The sequence below is a fragment of the Lycorma delicatula genome, chromosome 4 (assembly GCF_047948215.1).
Source record: "Lycorma delicatula isolate Av1 chromosome 4, ASM4794821v1, whole genome shotgun sequence".
In the NCBI taxonomy this organism is placed as follows: Eukaryota; Metazoa; Arthropoda; class Insecta; order Hemiptera; family Fulgoridae; genus Lycorma; species Lycorma delicatula.
In genome coordinates, this window is record NC_134458.1 from 113709957 (window position 1) to 113732463 (window position 22507).

General features: G+C 28.5%; 1 protein-coding gene across 1 annotated transcript in view; it reads right to left on the reverse strand.

The window, feature by feature from the left end:
* The window catches only part of LOC142323766 (cytochrome P450 3A24-like), a 66253-nt gene that overhangs the window by 30192 nt on the left and 13554 nt on the right, over positions 1-22507 (reverse strand). The window contains exon 2 of the mRNA XM_075363953.1: positions 6506-6602. Coding sequence (XP_075220068.1) covers positions 6506-6602 — 97 coding nt within the window. The remainder of the gene's footprint in view (positions 1-6505; positions 6603-22507) is intronic.

Here is a 22507-nt window from a genome sequence, read left to right on the forward strand (position 1 = left end):
ACATGCATTGCTGATATAATTCATTACCTGGATCGCAATAACATCAGAAATTCTGAAGAAGATTCTAAGGTCAATTGAAAATAAAGTATATATAAATTATGTTGCTCTTCTGTATGGTAATGTGTACTGCCATTCTACAGGTTGCAAAAGGTTTTTTTATTTGATTAGTTTTTGTAAGAAATTTTCACTCATGCCCAATTATACTTAGGATTGAGTAACAACAATTGCTTCATAAACATGAAGTCTGGCTGGTTATTCTGCAGTTTAAAACTAATAACATCCAATACAGATTGGTAATTGGATGGGGTACCTAGCAGTGCAGTTGTTTGATGAGGATGGCAAAAGCTGGGTCTTGATACTTTCATATATGACGTGTGGAGAACTGATGTAAACATGCAGGTAGTTAATGTACGTATATTAATGTATATAATAAAATATGTTTTTTTTTATAACTAACCAATTGGCAATTAATTTTAGAATGGCCCTGGCTTTTGTTCATGTTTATTATAAAAAAATTAATTTTGAAAAAATTGAGAATTTTATCTTATTATCAAACTTTTATTGCAAAAATTGAGGGTATCTTATTATCTGAAACTTATCTGGTAAATTTTATTGTTTTTATAAAAACTGAGCATTTAAAGAATTATTTTACTAAAAAATTAATAAAAATTTGCCTATTTGTTTGATATGACTCATGTCAACAAAAATTTTATTTGTCAATGATGTTAATAACACCATAATTAAAAATATGTACTATATTTTTACAATCAAAATTTTTGAAAAATATCATTTCAGTTTTCTGCATAGTCTTTTGTTATAAAAGTATCGATTGAAGGACTTTATCTTGTGCAATGCAGAATTTTTATTTCAAGAATCCATTAAAAAAAAAGGAAGTATCAAATGTAACCTAAAGAAATTGTTGCATAAGGATATATAGACTTGAAATATCTGTGATATTTGTAAATGTAGAATTGGAAAGAACTACATAAAATTTTAAATTTCAGAGTTTTACATTTAGACATGAATTTTCTGATTTAGAATTAGAGAAGTCTTTGTTGTGACCTAACATAGAGTATTCAAGTTTAGGCTCTACCAGTTTGTCAGAAAATTTTGTGTAACATGTTACAATAAAATAAAAAAGTCACTGATCCAATTATGTTTTAAACATTTTCTCAGGGGTAGATTAATAAGACAGTTTGTATGAAATAAGTGTTACATTCAATGGTTTTGTTGTGCATATTCCGGCAGTTCTATTTAATTTAGTTTATTATGGTTGACAATTTAAGATCTTTGTGTAGTGTTCACTTAATGACATAAAAGGGTGCACTTCTGATACCTCTAAGCACAATGAACTGGTGTCTTTATTGAATAGTCAGAAAATCACTGGCTGCAGATGTTAATATTGAACTTAGGATTGAATCTTGTGGAACCTCTGCTGTAATTGGATAATATTCTGATTGAGAGAGACCCTGTTAAATGTAGAGAATTCTATCCTGTAAAAACGGTTTTATTTTTAAATAATATGTAAATGGTAAAAGACACAATTTTGAAAAGAAATCACCATACCAAACAGATGTAGTCAAATGTCTTGGACGAATCTAGAAAAATCAGAGTACTATTTTTTTATTTTCAAGAGCTGGTACGATAATGTCTACTAATCTGTGAACTTGATAAATGATGGAATGTGAAGCTCTAAAGCCCAATTGGTATTCAGGAACAATGTCTCTTAATGTTATTCATTAATTCTTTTAATAATAATTTTTCTCAAAAATTTTAACAGACTGGTAAAAGGCTGATCGATCTAAAAGATGTGATTTGATTGAATTGTTTAATTGTGATTTTAGAATCTTATGATTTTTTAAAGCTTCCATTGTATGAGAATAGTTGTTTTTAAAACTGGAATGAAAATCTTTGTTAAGAATGTTTACAAGGAAGTTCTTTTAAGGATTTCAGAGGTAATCGAGTCATACCTCTGAGATTTTTTTATTTTGTAAAAAAGTAATTATCTTTTGGGCTTCATGTGGATGAAAGAGATTTATAAGTAAACTGGCTAGAAGGAGAGAATTTATTATTTCTTCTTTAAACTTCTTGTGAACTAAGTCGGGTATATTGTTTAGTTTAAATCTAAAAGAAAGATAAGTTCAAACAAATTGTAAGTCTGATATCAGATTACAAGCTCGAAAATGAAAAAGTCTTTTCTTTGAAAAACATCAGGGATACACTTAGGATGAATAAGATAGCTGTCAACTCATCAACTGATTCCATAATAGATTAAAAACAGCAAGACTTCATAATAAAGTCAAGTAAGTTTGCTGTTTTGCATAGACCTCAAACGAATATATAAAGAATGGTGGCGAGTTGAACTGTAAATTTTCCCCATTAATTGAGTTAAGGACTCTGCACCTTTTTGAAATAGTAATTCTAGAACACTATACAGAAAGTTTTCTAATTAAAATCCTTACTGCTTATAAATTGAGAATTCAAAAATGATGAAGAAATATATTAATGTTTAAGTTTCTACAGCATGACGACATGGTGGACAGTAAACAAAAGAAACAGAAAAACCTCAGTCATACAGTTTTATAAAGAATTGGATTTACTCTGTAGTAAAATTTGAGATCGGATGAGAATTCCTCTACTGGATGAACTGTGCTATTGGGATGATCTGTTCCATAAAATTTACAGCCTTGAATTTGATGGAATTTGAGTTGGAATTAATTGAGTTTCAGACAGGGGAACAACATCTGTTTTTTTAGAATGTAATTTTATTAAATAAAACTTTTCTTTTCCAAAATTCATTAGAATTAAATAAAAGAACATTAAGAGATTGAGATTTTGGGGAATTAAGGGCTATACTGGTTGTTAAATTAGCATGTAAGTAATGTGATGTGAGCTTTTGCATTTCTGTAACAAAAGTGTTGAGTTGTGATGAAGCATACAAATAATTTGAGGATTTTAGTTTTGCTAGTATGTGTAATCATCTAAATTTTGGTTGAATATATATTCTGTATAAAGTAATGATTTAGTTTGTGTGTTTGTGAAATTGTTTGAATTATGAAAAGACAGAAGACTATTGCTGCACTGTGCACTATCATTGTTATTGTTATCTGATAATGTTTGTTTCAGCATGTGCATCAGATTGCTTATATTGTTGAATGCTTCTATATTTCCAAATCCTATTGGATTTGAATACGAAGAATCTGTTTCTGCACTTTGAAGACAGAGAATGTCATTTGGCTCAAACTGGAATTTTGGAATTTTAGAAAAAGTAATTTTTGAATTTGATAATTCTCATTTGTTGATAAATTTGAAGGTATTTGGTGATATTAAAGTCTATGTTGACTGTGAGATGGAATTTTTTCAAATGTACATTTCTGAATGGTTTCCTTAATATAGTACACATGTTGGTGAAGTTGAAGTGAGTGTCTTTGGTACCTTGGTGAGTAACAACAGTAGATCTTCGAATTATTAAAATTCAGGCATTTGGTATTCTATACCATAATATGTTTTTTCCTTGGTTCTTCTATTTGTACAGTACAATTTAATAATTTTATTGTAGTACATACTTCTCTGTTATTTGCAGATGGATCAAGATTAGTAAAAAACAGTGGAAGTGGAATATGTGGAAGAATGAAAGTTGTTTAGTTTTTCTTGGCAATATGCATACTGATCTTATAGAATTTTTTTTGTTACCTGCTTCTATAATTAATTCTAATGGGGTAGTTGGAAGTAGGCCTGAATAACAATTTTATTAGCTTTATGCTTGTAATTAATATGAATAAAATTCCCAATTTGAATTTTTGACATCTAATCAGTGCACAGTGTTTTTCAGATCTAGTACACATCAATTTTGTACCAGCAAGATTTGCAGGAAATGAGTAATTATCTGAGCCAATAGAGTTTACATTTTTAGTAATATTTACATAATTTAGGTCTGACGTAGAAATAGGAAGAATTTTTTCTTAAGTTTTTTCTGAGTTTAGCTATGCATTATGCTCATCCATTGTTTGCAATATTGAAATGTATTTACTTAATGGAGTTATTTTAATGATTAGATAGTAAACATCACTATTATTACATTTATTTATTATTTGCTCTGTTTATTACTGTTATCGCTGGTTATTTTTACTAATCAGTACTGTGAGTGCTTGAAGCATGTTATGACATTTCATCACTTACAAGTTTGTATTTTCTGCCATCTATATAAGATTCATTTATATCACTACCTGAAATTTTCTTAAAACAATTAAGTTAGCAAGTAGTTAATCTACTTGCTAACAAAAGTTAAAAACTCAGAAATAAATTTATGCTTATTACCCAAAACCAAAGGCCATACATGTGCGAAAATAGAAATAAGTTAGCACAGTTTTAAATTTACAAACTTTAGTAATAATAAGGAATGAATTTAAAAAAATAATTGTAGTTGAAAATAACTTCACTGTGTATAAAAACAGCATAGAATGCATTCTATTAAAAATTTCAAAATTTATTTCAACTTGCTCAATTTTGAATCATGTTGTGACTGATTCAATCAGTTAGTTCATTATCCTGCCAATCATGTCATTTTCTTTTTGTTATTTATTGTCGGATAAATGTGTGTACAGTTTTTTAATTAAACAAAATTCAAATAATAAAAAGTTATTTGTAATTAAAGAAAAAAATAATAAATGTCTATACATATTATATGTAACTAAAAGTAATTAATATTAAATATTGAGTCTATTTATTATTCAAGTAAACATGTAAATGAAGTAACAAACTTGAATAGTTCAAGGTTGTTTACCTTATAAGAGAGTATTTATTCTTTTAAAATATTCATGCAGTAGTTTACTAGCAGCTACTAATAATATATCCTAAAAACAATCTGCAGAATTTTTTCTCATAAAACAACAATAGAATAAATAAAATAACGTATTTTAACTTTAACGTCTTTAGAATGGATTCATAAATAAATGTATATTTTGATTTTTTTTACAAAAATTAATTATTTTGATATAATTTCTTATGAACATAACATACCTTTAGTCAATTATTACTGGTGGCAGCTGGTTTTTTCAAAATTTTCAAGATAACCATTTGTGTGATAGCATTAATTGAACATCTTGGCCAAAGTATACTTTTAATATGTTAGGTAGTAGTGCTCATTTTTCATACATTTTCATTTTTCAAACTATTTAAAGATAAAACTGCAGTAAATACTGTATGCTGTTTTTAACCATCATTTCACTTTGTGGGATTTGATTTGTGAACTACAGATAGGGTGAGATAAGAATGGCAATAATAAAGAAATAGACAGGATATTATAATTTTTAATATGGTACTAAAACAGAAGTGTCATGCTAAAATAACTATTTGAACTAAGTAATATATCAAATAGTGCATGGTTTTTATTTGCATACTAAGGCTTTATGTATCTATTTACAGTATATCTGAATAAGTATTTTTGTATTGAAAAAGCCAAGTTCTGAAATTTGTTAACTTTTAAAAATTACTTTATGCTGCTTAGGGATGTTATTTTGGAGTTCTGCTAACATAAGTTTATCTCTGATAGATAACTAAATTTCTATATAATAGTTCAAAAAAATAAAAAAAATAGAAAGAAATGTATATGGAATATATTATGAAGAAAAGAAAAAAAAAGAAAATGTGACAAGAGAGAGCTATGGTAATTAGAAATTGAGTTTAAAACAAGGATAAAATCATCAGCAAGACACAAGGAAAACAAGTACATGCCATATTAGTGTTAATTTTTCATATTATGATGAAATAAGGGGAAAAAATCTCCCAGGAATTTTGAATCAGCTGCAATATGTAAAAGATAAGAATGTTAGATCAGAACAAAAGTTACCATCTCAAGCTGTTTGCCTCTAGTTGAGAAAATTTTGATTTATATTCTTCTTAAAATTAGAATGCTATTGAACTCTGTTAAAAAGGAAGTATTTAATAAACCACGTAATATCATCTAATGTTAAAACCTAATAATCATTACATATCAGAAATTAATACCATTAACTTAATAAATTAATTCTAAGAAATCTATGGTGAGAAGCAGCTTTTTGTTTTTACTGAACATTTTTCTAAAGGACAAAACAAATGTTTAACTAGATAAATGATTACTAATATTAACAGAACTAAGTAAACAATAATAAAAAAAATCCTAAAAATAATCATAAAGTTTTAATGAAAACAGAAATATTACAAATTATTATTAAAATATTACAATAAATATTTTAAACAATTACAACTTTAGAATAAACATCCCACATTTATGTTTTCTTATGATAATGTAATCATCTTGGTACCATGTTTGTTATTATGAACGCAATATACGTTTAAAGATTATTACAAGTTTTTAGGAAGGCGTAGAAGATATATGATTAGTTATTCCACAATTGCAATATCATTCTAATTTTGATTCTATTGCAGTTTTTCAACTTAAATCTGCTACTTCATAAATATCTCATAAAAAATTGTTTGACTAATGCAAAATTTTATTTTCTATTACCTTTTTCCATGCTCCATTCCAAGTTCCAAAAGGAAAAGATGGTTTTGGTCCATTGATTCCTTGTTTAGCAAAATAATTGAATTTTGCAGTAATGAAACTGAAAATAAAAAAAATCCAAAATACAGTTATTGATTTGTTTATTCATTATTTTGTAAGATCACTTCAAAGTTCAAATGATATGCTAATATTCACATTACCATTTGATATTTTTTAATAAAATAACTAAAAATAATTAATCTATTATTTATATAGTCCATTATGTAGTAAATAATAAATACTAAAAGAACTTATTATAGTTATTATTTAATATTTATTCATCTGTTTAAGTATTTTCATTATTTTACTACAATAAATAATCTTACTACAATAAACAAATACTGGTAAAAAAATTCTAAAAAAAATATTAAATTAGTTATAATGTGCTGCTAAATTAAAATCATTTATTTTAATGATTAGGAGATAGTGAATTATGAATTTTAATGTTCATGGAATGAAAAATTGATTTTGAATTAATCTATGAAGAGAACTGAAATCTAGAACCACTGGGTATGGAATCACCAATATCATTAAAGGCAGTCAGTAGTACCTCATTCTTCTTTGGACTTTCCAAGTCAGTCTAATGAGGGATTGCAACTCCTTTGATAAAATGGAAAAGTTTGTTACTGAGGATCATAAATATAGGGATTGTTTTTGTTACAGGTGGGAATGTGATTGAGAGTGCCTTTTGAATTCATAGTTGTTAGGAGGTGACTTTTATTGATTTTTAAGCTTAGAACATACTGACAAACAGTTTTTCTCAAGTGATCTAATTTAACATAGATACATAACTGTGTATATGAAGATTTTGTCTGTTGTTTTTGATGCCAGAACAAATTAAGTTATGTCTATTGTCTATGTGATTAATAACAAATATTGGTGCTTGGATTTGTAATTTTTTTTTTTACTTATAATATTTTCAACAAAAAATTTACATAAAAAAATTATTTAAAACTATTAAAGCTTTTCATGAAATTAAATTCTCTTTGTTTGTGTTTGAACCATTATTATTCCTGAACAGCATATCTATTTTTGATGAAACTCATAAAATGCATTATGTTACGGATATTTCAATTAAAAAAATAATTTGGGTTGAGGAAAAAGTTTCTTCGTATTCTCCCAGTAGTTTATTCATGAATGCATAATTCTGGTAATTTCAATCATACTTTGTAACACTTGTGTGCTTTTGAAAGGTGACATACCACTGAGTATCTTTAGAAAGATTATGATTATATTAGTTTATTTATTTCAAAGTTTTGTAAGAATAAAAAAAATTTCTATATATTTTAAAATTTTATTATAAAAAAAGGGAAGAATGCGACTCAGGCTGCTAAAAACATTTGTAATACTTATAGACATGATATGGTATCAGTACTTGTGGAACAAAGTTGGTTCAAGCTGGAAATTATGTCAATATTCCTTGTTCTTGACTGAAAAAGCCAATGAAATCATGGAAAAAATTTAGGAAGACCGGCACATTAGCAGTTGTGATATCAGTAATGAACTAAATATTGACCACAAAACAGTTTTAAACTGTTTTGTGGTTGATAACTCAAAAAACTCAACATTTTTGTGTCATAAGATATAACAATGACATTTCTAACAGATCGAATTTCCATCTGCGAATTGTTAATAAAACAGAGCAAATCAAACCATGTTTGAAACTGATTGCTACGAGCAATGAAAAATGTATCAGGTACAATAGTAGTGTACTGAAAAGATTGTAGTTGGAACAAAGTAGAGCTCCGCAAACAGTAGCAAAGCCAGGATTAACATCAAGAAAAATGTTGCTGGATGTGTATATATGTGTGTGTGTGTGTGTGTGTGTGGGGGGGGAGGTATTGGAAATGAATTGTTCATTATGTGCTGCTGCTGCTGTTGCCGCCCACTCAAATGATTCATTCTAACCTCTAATTTCAAGAGAAGGAAAGATTAACTGAAATATATTATCTTCTATGTTAACACCAGACCCCCATACATCTTCAATACCCACCGCAAATTGAGAGAGCTTGGCCAGAAAATTTTGATGTATCAACCGTATAGTCCTGTCCTTGCGCCGTCAGACTACTATTTATTTTGATCACTACTTAATGCTATACGCTCTCTTAATGGTATAAAGTCAGCTTCAAAAGAGGCCATTGAAAATTACTTAACATAATTTTTCATCCAGAAAACATAAGTTCCACAGTATTGGGTAATGATTTCACCTAAAATATGGCAAAAGGCAGTCATCAAAACGGTACATTTTTTAAATATAAAAAAGACCTTGTTTTGCATTAAAATATGAATAAACTTTTTCCCCAAACCATATTAGTCTTTGTCTCATCACTTTAGTTGCTTTGCTTAAAATAACTGTCATTAAATGTTTTAACTAATGTAACTGTAAATCAGAAAAAGTACTGTGATTTATGATCTGCATCAATTTGATGTAATCTTACATTAAATTATTTCTATTGATGATATCTGCTGTAATATATAGTAAACTAAAAATGATAAAAAATTTATAGAAGTTATTATTTTGTTTACAAATTTACATTTGAATTTAAAATCATTTTACAATAAAAAAATAATTGGATTGTTTTGTATAAATCATGGTTTTGTAGAATTACTCTGTAATTCTAATAGTTATATAATGCCATTAAATATATCCTAAACATAAGTTAAATTAATTCATTTTATATTTATTACTTAATACAATAATCAATATTTTAATATTTATCAGAATTTATGACATAACCTGGAAAAGGATTAAAACTCTGGATAATTCCAACAGAAGTGTTAAATTTATTAACTAAGAGAAATATTTCTTTCTGTGTAACTAAATTAACAATGACAATGAGATGAGGAAGGGAATTAGGATGAGGAAGGGATGTGTAGACTATGTGTAGTCTACACATAGAATGCATGTTCATGAACTATTTTTGTCCTTCCTGTGTGCATACTTTCTTAGTTATTTTACTAAAATAAAATATCTACAAAATAAACATGAACAAAATAATTTTTTTTTTACAAACCAATTTTCAGAACATATTAACTTATACATCAGCAAACATTTTTAACAAAATATATGTGCTAAGTATTGAATAAGAATGTAAAAGTAAGATTTACAGTTGTAGTCAAATAAAATTTTATTATCATGATTTTGAATAAACAAAGATAATAAATTGATTATATTTAAACCGTGTTTCACTCTTTTCATTTTTTTATAACTAATTATCATTGTTTAAAAAATGTAATTGCTCTTAATCAATTTTCAGATTAATTAATCTCAAAATTGAATATTTAAGTGATAATTTCACTAAATAAAATTTTCATGATAATAAAATCAGTGTAATGATAACTAATAATTAAGATAAGCTCTATTGCAGGCAGAATACCTGTGGGATTTTTAAGTATATACATTAAAGATAAAACTATTCAATAAAAGTTATACTTTTCTTCTCTTTTTATTATTAGAATCCACATTAATATCAGTAAAGCAATTACTGAGATGTTCCCTACAATAAACTAAGAAAAACTTCAACCCACTGCTAGTTAATAGTTAAAGTGATAGTCAGAGTGTGCAAAGGGATATTACTTTCCTGCATAGAAGGTCAACAGTTAGAGAATCAAGTCACATATTTATGATTTAAAGCTGATAGAGCAAGGAGTGCCTCAAAGATCAGAAATAAAGAATAAAGTATCTTAAAATTTATTTATTATTTTTTAAGTGAAATTTATCTGTTTAGCCTAAAAAAAAGGCAAAAGAATGCAGTAAAATTGCATCCAACTTGACTTTATAGTTAAAATATAGTTTATCAGCTATATTTTACACATACTTTAATTCCTAGGATGCAATACCAAGAAACATTCTAGGTATTTTAATTCCTTTATAAACTGAAGTATCATCTTGAAAACAGATGCAATTTAGTGTCATTCCCAGGGCCCAAGTTCTATTAATTAATGTTTAAGTCATTTTAATTTATCACATCTATTAGATAGATTTCATAAGAAAGCTACCTATTGTAATGGGTACCATGATGATTTGACTTCTGGAAAATTTTGGCATATCTTCGCGTTTCACATCCCCCAGACCCCAAAGCCACTGTCAGTTCAAACATTTATATATATATATATTTCACTTTCCTGTGGAGATAATAACTGCCGTAATTTTGTGCCAATCACTTTCAAATTGACACATAAAATATAACGACCCAAAATCTCAGTCAAGTTTGTTAATGGGCAACCCCCATTAACACCCAGTCCACCCAGTTTCTATAATAATTTTTTCATAAATTATCAATAAAATAATATAGGAATCAAGAGCATCTTTACTGCCTCAGACATGTCCTGTGGATAAACTTTAAGATCTTGGATTTTCCATCAGGTTCAGTTATGGAAGAATTAAATTTGGGCAGAATGAAATTTCTTCTCCAAGACCTAATAAGAAGATTTATGATTTTGGATAAGTCAGTATTTAATAAAGAGTAAATTATATCTTTTTAAGGATATGACAGAATATGCAACTGTTCCATTACAATAAAAAAAATAATAATAACAGAAAGCATCATATTTTATGTCCTTTGAAGTATTGAAGCAAAGAGTAAAAAATAAATGAATGACATATAATAAAATGACCTTAATAGAATGAGACAGTGATAACAATATTTTTAAAAAGAGAAAAGATTAATTTTTTTACGAAAGAAGAAGAAAAATATATAAGAGAATTGTCTACAAGACAAAAAAAAATAGCAAGAGAGAATGACTAAGAGAATAAAAAAAAATTGTTGTCTACATTCTATACTTGGTTGTAAGGTGTGAATCAAGGCAACATTCATTCTCAGATTACTGTGGGTGTGGTGATACAATATACCTTACAGAGCCTCCTTTTCCTTTTTTATCTGTAGGTGCATTGTGGGCTATAAAAGAATTTCAAATGACAGTCGTGCAATTATTGTAATTATACTTATAATTTATGTGTCCTAAATCAATTAAATCAATTTACATAATAATGCACAACAAGTAAATTACTCTTATTTCCAGAAATATTTCAGTTTATTTTTATAATAATCTGGCATAAGTTATCTTGGTAATCTATTATTATTTGTTTCATATTACTGATCTTAATTCTACTGTAATTTTCCTAATATATTTATAAAAATGTAAACTATGTCTAGTTTTTATTAATGATTTTACGGTAGTGTAATGTAGACAATAAACTCAATTATTGGAATAAAATTTAATCTTAATGCTGATTTTTTAAATAGTGAATTTATCACAAAGCTACACATTTTTTCTTTAATATTAACTAAATTACTTGGCATTTCTTAATGTACCAGTTATAATTTATTAACTGAAAGGATATCATAAGTCAAAATTCAAAAAAAAATATCTTACACAAAAATAGTTTCAATTTTTATTTTTATTTCAACTGTTGCCCTCCTGAAATTTTTCACAGAAATGAAATGCCAGTGAGTAAATGACAAAAACATTTATACCAGAGGTAGATAATTTAAAAAAAATATATACCTCTCTTGAAAGTTGTTTAAAATTATATTTATTTTAATTTTAAAAAACTTGAAATTTTTTTAATATCTAATAAACACAAAACTGAACTGCATGGTGGAGCAATACATCTATATTTTCATCTTGAATATTCTGGTTATGTATAAATATATATATATATATTTATTTATTTATTCTTAAAGGGGACTTCCAGAAGAAGAAAAGATAAGAAGCCTTTGTTTAAAAAAAAATTATAGGAATGAAATTTAAAAATTTAATTAACAGACTTAAAGAAACAAGATCTCAACTGGAATCATGTATCTATGTTTTCACATAATGCATTTCTTCACAAAATGAACTGATTTTAATATTCTTTTTTTGTTTTGTAGAGGAAATTCTTCTAATAGTCTTGTTGAAGTTTTTCTCCTCTCTCTCTCTCTCTCTCTCTCTCTCTTTCTCTCTCTTTCTCTCTCTTGCAAGTTTTTATTTTCCCTACACTTTTAACACCTGTAATTCAGAATGTCTAAAATATAATGGAAGATAATTCCAAACTATTAAAAAAATATATTCATAAAAATAAATGTATAAAAAATAAGAGCAATTACAAAATGTTACTTCATAATGAATGATTCATTTCACTAACAAAACCTTAATTTATGCAGAGCACATGTTAGTAATGTCAACAACTGTAAATATACAGCAGTTAATTATGTTCTTTGTTCATGATATATTAGGTGTACAGTGTATGTTAATATCACATGTTAAGTACACAAATTGTTTGAAATTACAGTACTGTATCCTTTTTTCTTCATTTTGAAATTTCACAATCATTTTTAATTGACTGATAAAAGGAGTAAATGCTCATATGTATTTTTTTATCATCAAGTCTTGCTCTTAACAAAAAGGCGTAACATATATGATAATGTTTTAGTTGGTTGAGGAAGTTCATCCGGTCATTCCATATTAAGTTGTTTTTTCCAATTTTTAAAATAATAAATTTCATTTTTTTTTTTTAAATAAACAATGTAATTTAAATTTTTTATTAAAATTTTTTTTTTGCCATCACCATTTTTTAGTATTGGATTGCTGTAGTATAAAGATACAAAGCCTATAGTATTCTGATATGAAAGTACTTTCGCTGAAAAATTCAAGAAATTAGATAAAAAACTTATAACAAAAATATACATTCCTGCATTTCAAACAGATTGCATTAATCTGTAGACATCTTATGTTTTTTTCCATTTTCTTTTCTTTATTTTTATAAAAATGGTGTAAACAAATTTATGCATACCTACCCATTCCAGAGAGCCTTAGTCATGTTTTTGCTAGAAGTTTTTCTAAAAAGATAGAATTAAATAAAAAATTAGATAAAATTAAAAAACTAATAAAGCCAATCTCTTCGATATTGTAGCTAAAAAGTTAAAAATAATACTTTAGGTTTTTAAAAATAGTTCTTTAGATATGTCCTTTCTGTAGTAGGTGCCTAATTAAGTACATTTAAGTAAATAAATAGATAGTTGTCTGATTTTAATCTGGAAATGACTTCGCAAAGTCAACATTTAAAGAAGAATTGAAAAAATATAAATGTTTTTTAGACTTTAGAGCATTTTTGAAGTTAAATATTTTATATATATATATATATTTTGTTGATAAATTCATTACTTCACCACAGAAGTTTGAAGCTTATGCATGGGAATATGGGAATGGAATTTTGTAGTGTATGAAAAAAGGCCTGACCAAGATTTGAACCCAGGACCCCTGGATTTTGCCATAGAGATTGGCAAATATTTTTAAAGTATATAATATATTATACTTTAAGTTAAAATAATTATGTACTTTAAAGTAAGTGTAAAATAATGCACAATGTAGAGTAAATGAATAATATTTCAATAAAATCCTAATATGCTGTAATCGAGTAAGGAGTCAATGCTTTGGAGGATAAATCTGTAAATTTTCAGTGAAAATTTAAATAAAATGAAACTTAAAAAAAAATTATAATCTATTGGCTGGTAGACTTCTTTGGTTCTGTGCAGAGGGAGTGTATATATTGCAGTTTCTTAAAAATAGGGAAACACTGTTAGTAATTTATTATTTTACACTACTGGTCCAAGTTTTTCTAATGTGATATAGGTAAAACATTTTAAGTAAAAGTGACATTCAACTAAGTTATCTGAATTGCAAGTGGAATTTGATAAATTACTTTCTTTGAGGGTAATTATACTCATTATACAGCCAATCATTGTACAATGACTCAAACTGTTTACTTATAGGGTTAACATTCTGGGTATGTAATATTATATTTGATTCTACAAAGGCAATGGGAAAAAAGTCATTTTTCATATGCCATTAACCTGGCATGGTATGCTTCTTATGATGCCATGGTGTTAGTTACGCCAGTTTTTGTGAACGACTGCTACCCAACAGCTATTGGGTTATTGTGCCTAATAAATAAACAGGCCTATCCAAATATTGTTTGAAATTATATTATTTGAGTGTTACAGAACAATACAAATAACAGTTGTCTAGTACATACACGTCAATAAACAATGCAATATTAATCTCACAGATTTTTTACATAAATGGTAAATGATTTGCAGAGTTCTTTTCAATTTTTTTATATAATGTAATTATCAGATAAAATAATAATTTTTAATATTAGCTTGCAATGTAGAGGTAAATCAACACTGTACTTACAATTAATTCGTTAAAGCGTAATTAAATCAGAACAATATAATAAAAGAATGTTATCTATATTACATTGTTTATTATAAGTGCCTATGTAAATATGTATCATCATTGTTCATTCTATGTTATGGAAATATTCAAATAAAGTAAATTAATTTGTTGTAATTTACAAAGAGACAAATTTCTTTTAAAATATTTTTAAATGAATAATCATGAATAAAAATAAAAAATTATAGTGTATTAAAACAAATATTTTGTGTATGAATTCAGTAATCATTTTATTAATATCAAAATACTTCAGAATACCTAAATAATGCATTTGGATATATAAACATTGGCAAAAAAAAAGAATTATTCTGTTAGGTCATAAACTATCATCCGATGAAATTTATATCTAATATAAAAAATATTAATACGCAAATTACTAGTTCAGATATTTATACCATTTTTTTAAAAGTGAAAAAACTATGTAACGAAAGAATTATTTTATTAAAAAGTAACAGTATTAAAATTATTAATGTAGATAGAAGTGGTAACAATTAATTAGTAAGTTGAATAAAAAAGACTAGTAGTTAAAAAGCATCTTTTAATAGTGTAGTTTTAAAAACACCCACACTAAGTACAGTTACGTATTATATTTCCACTTTCATTTACACATTACATCTTTACTAATTGTGATATATCTTTGACAGTAATTTGAAGCTAAATAACTCATCTAAATATAACAATATCACGTTAGTCTGGATAAGATCCACGTGGGTCCAGATAACAAGAAAATAAAATATATGGTCATTGATGGTGAGAAGGAGTAGATTAGAACAGAGGAAGGAGTGATAAATATGGTTGAAGAACATAAGTATCACAATTTTTAAAAATGATGGGAGACCAGATAATGATATCTTGGGAAAGGTTGGTAAAGATAAATTGATTACAGAAATTTTGCATCCAGTTTTGTGGCACGATCAAACATCAAAAAATATCAAGAAGAGAATATTCAATTCCTATGTTGAAAGTACTCCACTAACATATCACAATTTAGACCCTTCAGTCGAGCCTGAAAAGCAGAGTGACAACAGTTGAGTTTTTGTCAGTTGATTATTCAGGATTGAATTTGAAGTGATACCTTGAAACAGATTAACAAGACAGTTTTGTTAGCGGATAAAATTAAAGAACAACAACTCATCTGGTACGGTCATACGAGACGAATAGAGGAAAGTAGAATACCTTGAAAAGTCTGGTCATGGATTCCAGCTAGGTGAAAGAAGAGGAGGCGTCTCAGACGAGAATAGATAATGAAATTTTGGAGGCTAGGGATAGGTGTTTGACAGAGGAAAATGGTGTTTTCATGTTACGGTAAATGGCCTTGTGCTGTAAACGAAAGCCGTTAAATAATAATAAATATAACAACTCAAAAGAAGGTCTTAATTTTCCTACCTTTTTCCGATTAATCTATCCAATTTCACTTCATAACATAAATTTTGCTTCAAAAAACCGAAAAAAGTATTCTTTTATTAATATTTTATTATTTTAATCTTACTCGAATTTTACGTCCATGTAAAAATTTGGAATAGAAAACCGTAAAAAATATCCTTTTAAACATTTTTTGAGCATAAAATTTGAGCTTCTTTGGATAAATGTTTTTCCATAAATTTTTTGGTTATTTTCTAATTAATACAGAATGTTTCACAAGAAACGGAAAGAATTTCAAGACATGTTCCACAGGTAAAAATAAAGAACAACGTTTATACTCGTATTATAGACATGCATATGGAAACACTTTATTTAGAGTAATAGTTGCCAAAATTTCTACCCGTTTTTGTGCCAAGAGTAAAATAAATCATATTAAAATTAATTGAGGTTTTATACTATCAAGTAATTTTAAATCGAGCAGAATATCGTGTAAACAGTGAAGAAATTGTTAAGCAATTATTGTAATGTTAAGTTTTAAATATGCTTTTATTTATTACGAGGGTTATTTTTTTTCAAGGTCCAATCGGTCGCGAAATAAAAACCCGCGCAAAAATCGGATGAACCTTTGCACATATGTGTTGCGCAGCGTCTCTAGTATGGCCTTCAATCACGCCGCGTCACTTAGAATCTCCCGCCAAGTGTGAAGTGCGTGCGGTATTCGATTTCTTCAGGCTGAGGGGTGTAATGCAGCTGAAATTCATCGACTAATAAGTAATTTGTACGGTGAAACTTCAATGAGTCACAGCAAAGTGCGACAGTGATGCAGGAACTTTAAAGCAGGACGTGCAGATGTTCATGATGCAGGCGGTCAGGGAAGGAAGCGAGTGTCAACAGATCTCGTTGAGCGAGTAGATGAGGCAATTCGAGAAAATCGTCGGTTCACAATTTCTGTATTGAGTGATTCGTTTCCTGAAATTTCAAGGTCAGCTCTCTACACAATTGTGAGTGAAAGACTTCAGTACCGCAAACTGTGTGCGAGATGGGTTCCCAAGATGCTGTCCGACCATGACAAAACAATGAGAATTGACGCCTCCCTAACGTTTCTCCAGCGCTACCATAATGAAGGAGAAGATTTTTTGAACAAAATTGTCATAGGGGACGAGACATGAAACTGAAGAAACAAAAGAACAATCCAAACAGCGGATGCATTCTCATTCTCCCAGTAAACCAAAGAAGTTCAAGCGAACCTTCTTCAACAGAAAGTGTATGGCTACTGTGTTCTGGGACCGGAATGAAGTTCTCTTGGTGGAATTCATGGAACGTGGCACGACCATCACTGCAGCCTCATACTGCGTGACTCTTCAACGTCTACGAAGGGCAATTCAGAATAAGCGGAGAGGAATGTTGTCATCAGGCATTGTCTTTCTCCATGACAATGCTCGGCCGCACACTGCAGCTGTAACAAAGAAGCTCCTGCAGCGTTTTCGTTGGGAAGTGTTTCATCATCCACCATACAGCGCGGACTTGGCTCCATCCGATTTTCACCTCTTTGCTCACATGAAACGCTGGCTAGGAGGACAACATTTTGGCACAGACATCGAGCTGCAGACCATCGTAGAAACATGGCTGAAAACACAGGTGGTTCCGTTCTATGATGAGGGTATTGGAAAGTTGGTACCACGTTACGGCAGATGTCTAAATCGAAGTGGCGACTATGTAGAGAAATAGCGTAACTATGTAAGTACTTGTTATAAATAAACATTTTTTTTTATTTTCACTGTGGTTTTAATTTCGTGACTGATCGGACCTTGAAAAAAAATAACCCTCGTATTATATATAATGACTTTGTTTCTAGATTTTTCCAGTACTGAAATAATCCCTGTTTTTATTTGAGATTAAAACACAGTATTTTTCTACATATTTTAGTCTGTTTTGATTTTAATAAAAATCAAATTCCTTAAATTATTCTTCATGTTTAGTTGATGTTACTTGCATAAATGTTCTTAGAAATAAAGTATTTTCAAATTTTTCGTTGTAAAACCTTTTCGTTTACTGGCAATTCAACAAGTTATTAAACCAACGTTTTTGTTTTACAATAACTTTCTAAATAATTATTGGATACTAGGTATACAATTAATTACTAAGCCGGTTTTATTCAATTTTTCAGGCCACAAATCTTGAGACCATCAAATTTACATCTTAATTTTAATTCCAAAAATCTCAGTATGGCTTCGTTTTACTCTTTTGCATCTAGTTTACAAAAAAATTCAGGGCGAATTTTTTTGCAAACTATGACGAGAACGAACGAAGTGTTTCCGGCCTCATGAATATATGAACTTTTAATTTCCTGGGTTTAACTCAATTTGATTGAAATCGTATAGCTATAAAGGGTATGTATACCAATCGTTCAAAATTTTAGGTATCAGTGTTTTTGAAATATTGACTTTTCATGAAATCGAAAGACACAAAAACGTTATAGAAATTTCCCAAAGTTGTATGAAAGTACGTGCTATGTTGCTCTGAATATTAATTAATATCCCAGGACTGGCTAAATATAAATTATTATCAGAGAATGATTCAAAAAATATCTATATACAGAAAATTGATAGAATTTAAATTTGGACAAAATTAAAAAAGAGGAATTGATAGTTTTAGCTATTTTGAATTTTTTACTTTTCTATAGAGGTCGAAGAAAATTGAATTTTAGGATGAAATTACTTATTAAGCTATTTAAAATTTCAAAGATTTAAGTCATTTAGATTTATGGTCGGGGATATTTAACGTAAACAGATTTTTCCTCATTGCTTGAAAACCCGTGGACCAAAAAAACTGAAATTTGACACAAATTTGTCTGTATGTATTCTATTTTTGGCCTGATTTTCGACCCATCGAACAAGGGTCATTACGATACCCATTGATTCCCTTTTTTAACTATAATTTTTTTAGCGTTGTTGAATAACGTTGCACCAAACTGGGGTAAGTTATGGAATTATCCACCAGGTTGGTCTAGTTGTAAACGCGTCTCTGCAAATCAGCTGATTTCGAAGTCGAGCAATTCCTAGTAAAGGCAATTACTTTTATACGAATTTGAATACTAGATTGCGGATATCGGTATTCTTTGGGGTTGAGTTTCAATTAACCTCACATCTCAGAAACGGCTGACCTGAGACTGTATATGACTACACTTTATTTACATTCATACATATCATCCACTGAAGTAATACCTGATGGTGATTCCCGGAGGCTAAACAGGAAAAAAACGTAATGGAACTAAATAATTACTTGATAAATGAATTTTTAATCCCAAAAACAAGATGAGGGCTGAATGGGACCCTCACTTAATTAAAATATCAGTTCTTTTATTTTAAACTTTAATTTTCAAGATTTAAAATTCAATTATATCTAATATTAATGTATATCACATGGGGACTTTAAAGAAGAGGGTCCTACGGGATCCACTTTAAGAATGTAATAAGTTTTAAAAATGTTATATTTCTGATATTTTATTTGTTTTTCAAGTTGTGGCTGTTAATAAAAATGTTTTATAAGAAATAGCTGTGAAACAAGGGATCAACAGAACCAAAAATTTATTTTACTACAAGATTTTTATTATTTTAGCAATTACAGTTTAAATTCATAGTATAATTTTGAGGATAAAAAGTAATTTGGTGAAGGGGGATCAACTGAGTAAAAATTGTTTAGGAAGAATTTTAATTTTTTTTCTGAAAAATTTTTAAGGAAAAGTCTTTTGATCTAGGAGCAAATCGAAACCAATTTTTTTTCACTGAACATTTTGATATTTTCATAATTAAGATTTAAATATTGCATATTTAAGTCATTAATAATTAAAAGAAAAGCCTTATAGCGTATATGAAATAAAAACCTGTCAAGAGCGAAGCCGGAAAGTTATGCAAACTTCTGCCTAATACCGAGTTAAACAAACCCAGGCCTTATATCTCAGGATCGGATCAAACCGTTTATCTTCTAGGTTGGCTCAAATATTTTTATGTATTGGGCATTGATCATACTATTTTTTTTTTCAAAATTCGTTAAGGGGGTGGGAGCTTATCGCAAAAAATCCAACCTCGACTTTCTTTAAAGGCATTTTAGAGAAAACTGTATTATAACAAATTAATTACCTACAATGTATATACATAGCGTTCGGAAAGTCGCTGTTCAGAATGCTTTAGAATTATGTGGTGCATTCTGTTCTTTCGGCGTTAGGTTGGTTGCTCTGTGGGTCCGTTCGACATTGCATAATAATAAACCAAGACGTCAGTTGTTGAGTTGTGATTGAACATGCTTCGTTTCGTTTATCGGAGTCAATCGTTGCGAGAAACGTAACGGTTCTTTCAGTAGAGGAATGCATGTTTCTCGTTGAACACGTCTTTCGTGAAAGTGACAAGTAGACTTAGTGAAGCACAAATTTTCTGAAAAGTTTCAAAATATTCCTGTTCTTCACCGCAATACAGTTCGAACCCTTATCGAAAAATTTCGGGTAACAGGCTCAGTTGAAGACGCTGGTCGAAGTGGAAGATCACCTAAACTAAACCAACAAAAACTGTTTGATATTTCGAATGCAACGGCCGAAAGTTCATCAAATTCAGTGCGTAAGTTAGGATAGAAGTAACATATCGGACTTGCTACCGCACATAAAGCTGTAAGAAAAGAACTGAAACTTTTCCCCTATAAACTAATATGTATTCAAGAATGTGCACATATGAAACCTACAGATCGAGCCAAAAGATTAAATTATTGCCAATGGTTTAACGTTTTATTGACCAGAATTCCGTAGGCATCCACGACATTACATTTTTTACAGATGAAGCGTATTTCATCTGGAAGATTATATTATTTCACAAAATACACGACTGTGGTCGACAACTAACCCCGATGAATTACACGACCAATTTTAACACGAAACGAAAATTAGAGTCTGGATCGGTGTGAGTAGAACGCAAATTGTGGGTCAAATCTTTTTTGAAAGTACCCTTAATAGCGATCGTTATTGTGCTGTTTTAACAAACTTCGTTAGTCAGTTAACAGAAGTGGAAATCAATCACGGTTGGTTTCAACAAAACGATGCCACACCGCACACATCTAATTAATCAATGACTTTTTTACGAAATGTCTTTGTTGATAGGATCATTTCGAGGGTTTTCTCCCGGATTACTTTCTATGGGGGCAGCGACAAGCAGTGTATCACAACAAACCACGAATATTAACGAACTAAAAACCGAAATAACGGCATACGTATGAGGTATTCCATTATTTCGGCTGGTTAAAGTGTTTGAAAACAAATTGAAAAGTGTGCAGTAATGTATTGATGTTGGAAGAGGTTATTTTCAACACCTTTTGTGAACTATTCCAGTTGTTGTAATATTAATTTCTATAAGATAATTAAATAAAAATACAAAGTAATAATTAAGAAAGTTTCATCATTACAATAACATAATTGCAGTGAACAGCACCTTTTCGAACGCTCTGAATAAATAATCCAAAAACATTTCTTTTAAAAAATCATTCCCCATCTCTTAAAATTATGCAGTCTTTTGCCAACTTTTTTTTATAATACACCTCCGGTAATAACTTGATGATTTACACCAAGTTCTAAACTCTGATTATGAAATAATTCCAGCTTGATAATATAATTTTTAAAATACCTATAAAATATTGTAATGATAGAAGGTTTATAATTTGTCAAACTAAAGATGTAATTAAAATTTATTTCGAATAAATAAACATGGATATGTATTATAATCATTATGTTGTTTTCTCAAATTAAAATCAACATAATATAATAAAAGTATAATAAAAGTTTGTTTTATTTTTAAAAAGCTTAAAAAGTAAATATCAACAGATTATATTTTATTTTGATAAATATAAAAAAAAAATTGTGATGTTTTAAATTTCATCCAGGAACTTATATCGACCATCTAAAACCTTTATATAAAACAATCAGATATGTCATTTTTAAAATATAAACGATATATATAGAAATAATCTATTAGATTATCACTCGATCAAAGTAAAAAATGAATACGTCATAAACATCCGTTTTAATTCTGACAAATAAAGTGATCTGGAATATTTTATATTGGTTTGTTGGACCTTCGAAAATTAATTTTTTAATAGTTTCCGCCAGATGTATAATTTTAATAATACCTACGATAAAGTAACGATAATTTACTACTTTTTTCAGTTTATTTAAATATCACATTGAATCTGCTACGATTTTAATAAAGAAGCTTTATTTTTTATTAATTTACATTAGTTTCTCGAACTTAAATTAACCAGTGAACAAAACATTTTTTACTTTCCCCGCAATTTATATAGAATATATACTAGCTATAGACTATATCATATAATATTAATTATAGTCTAGCT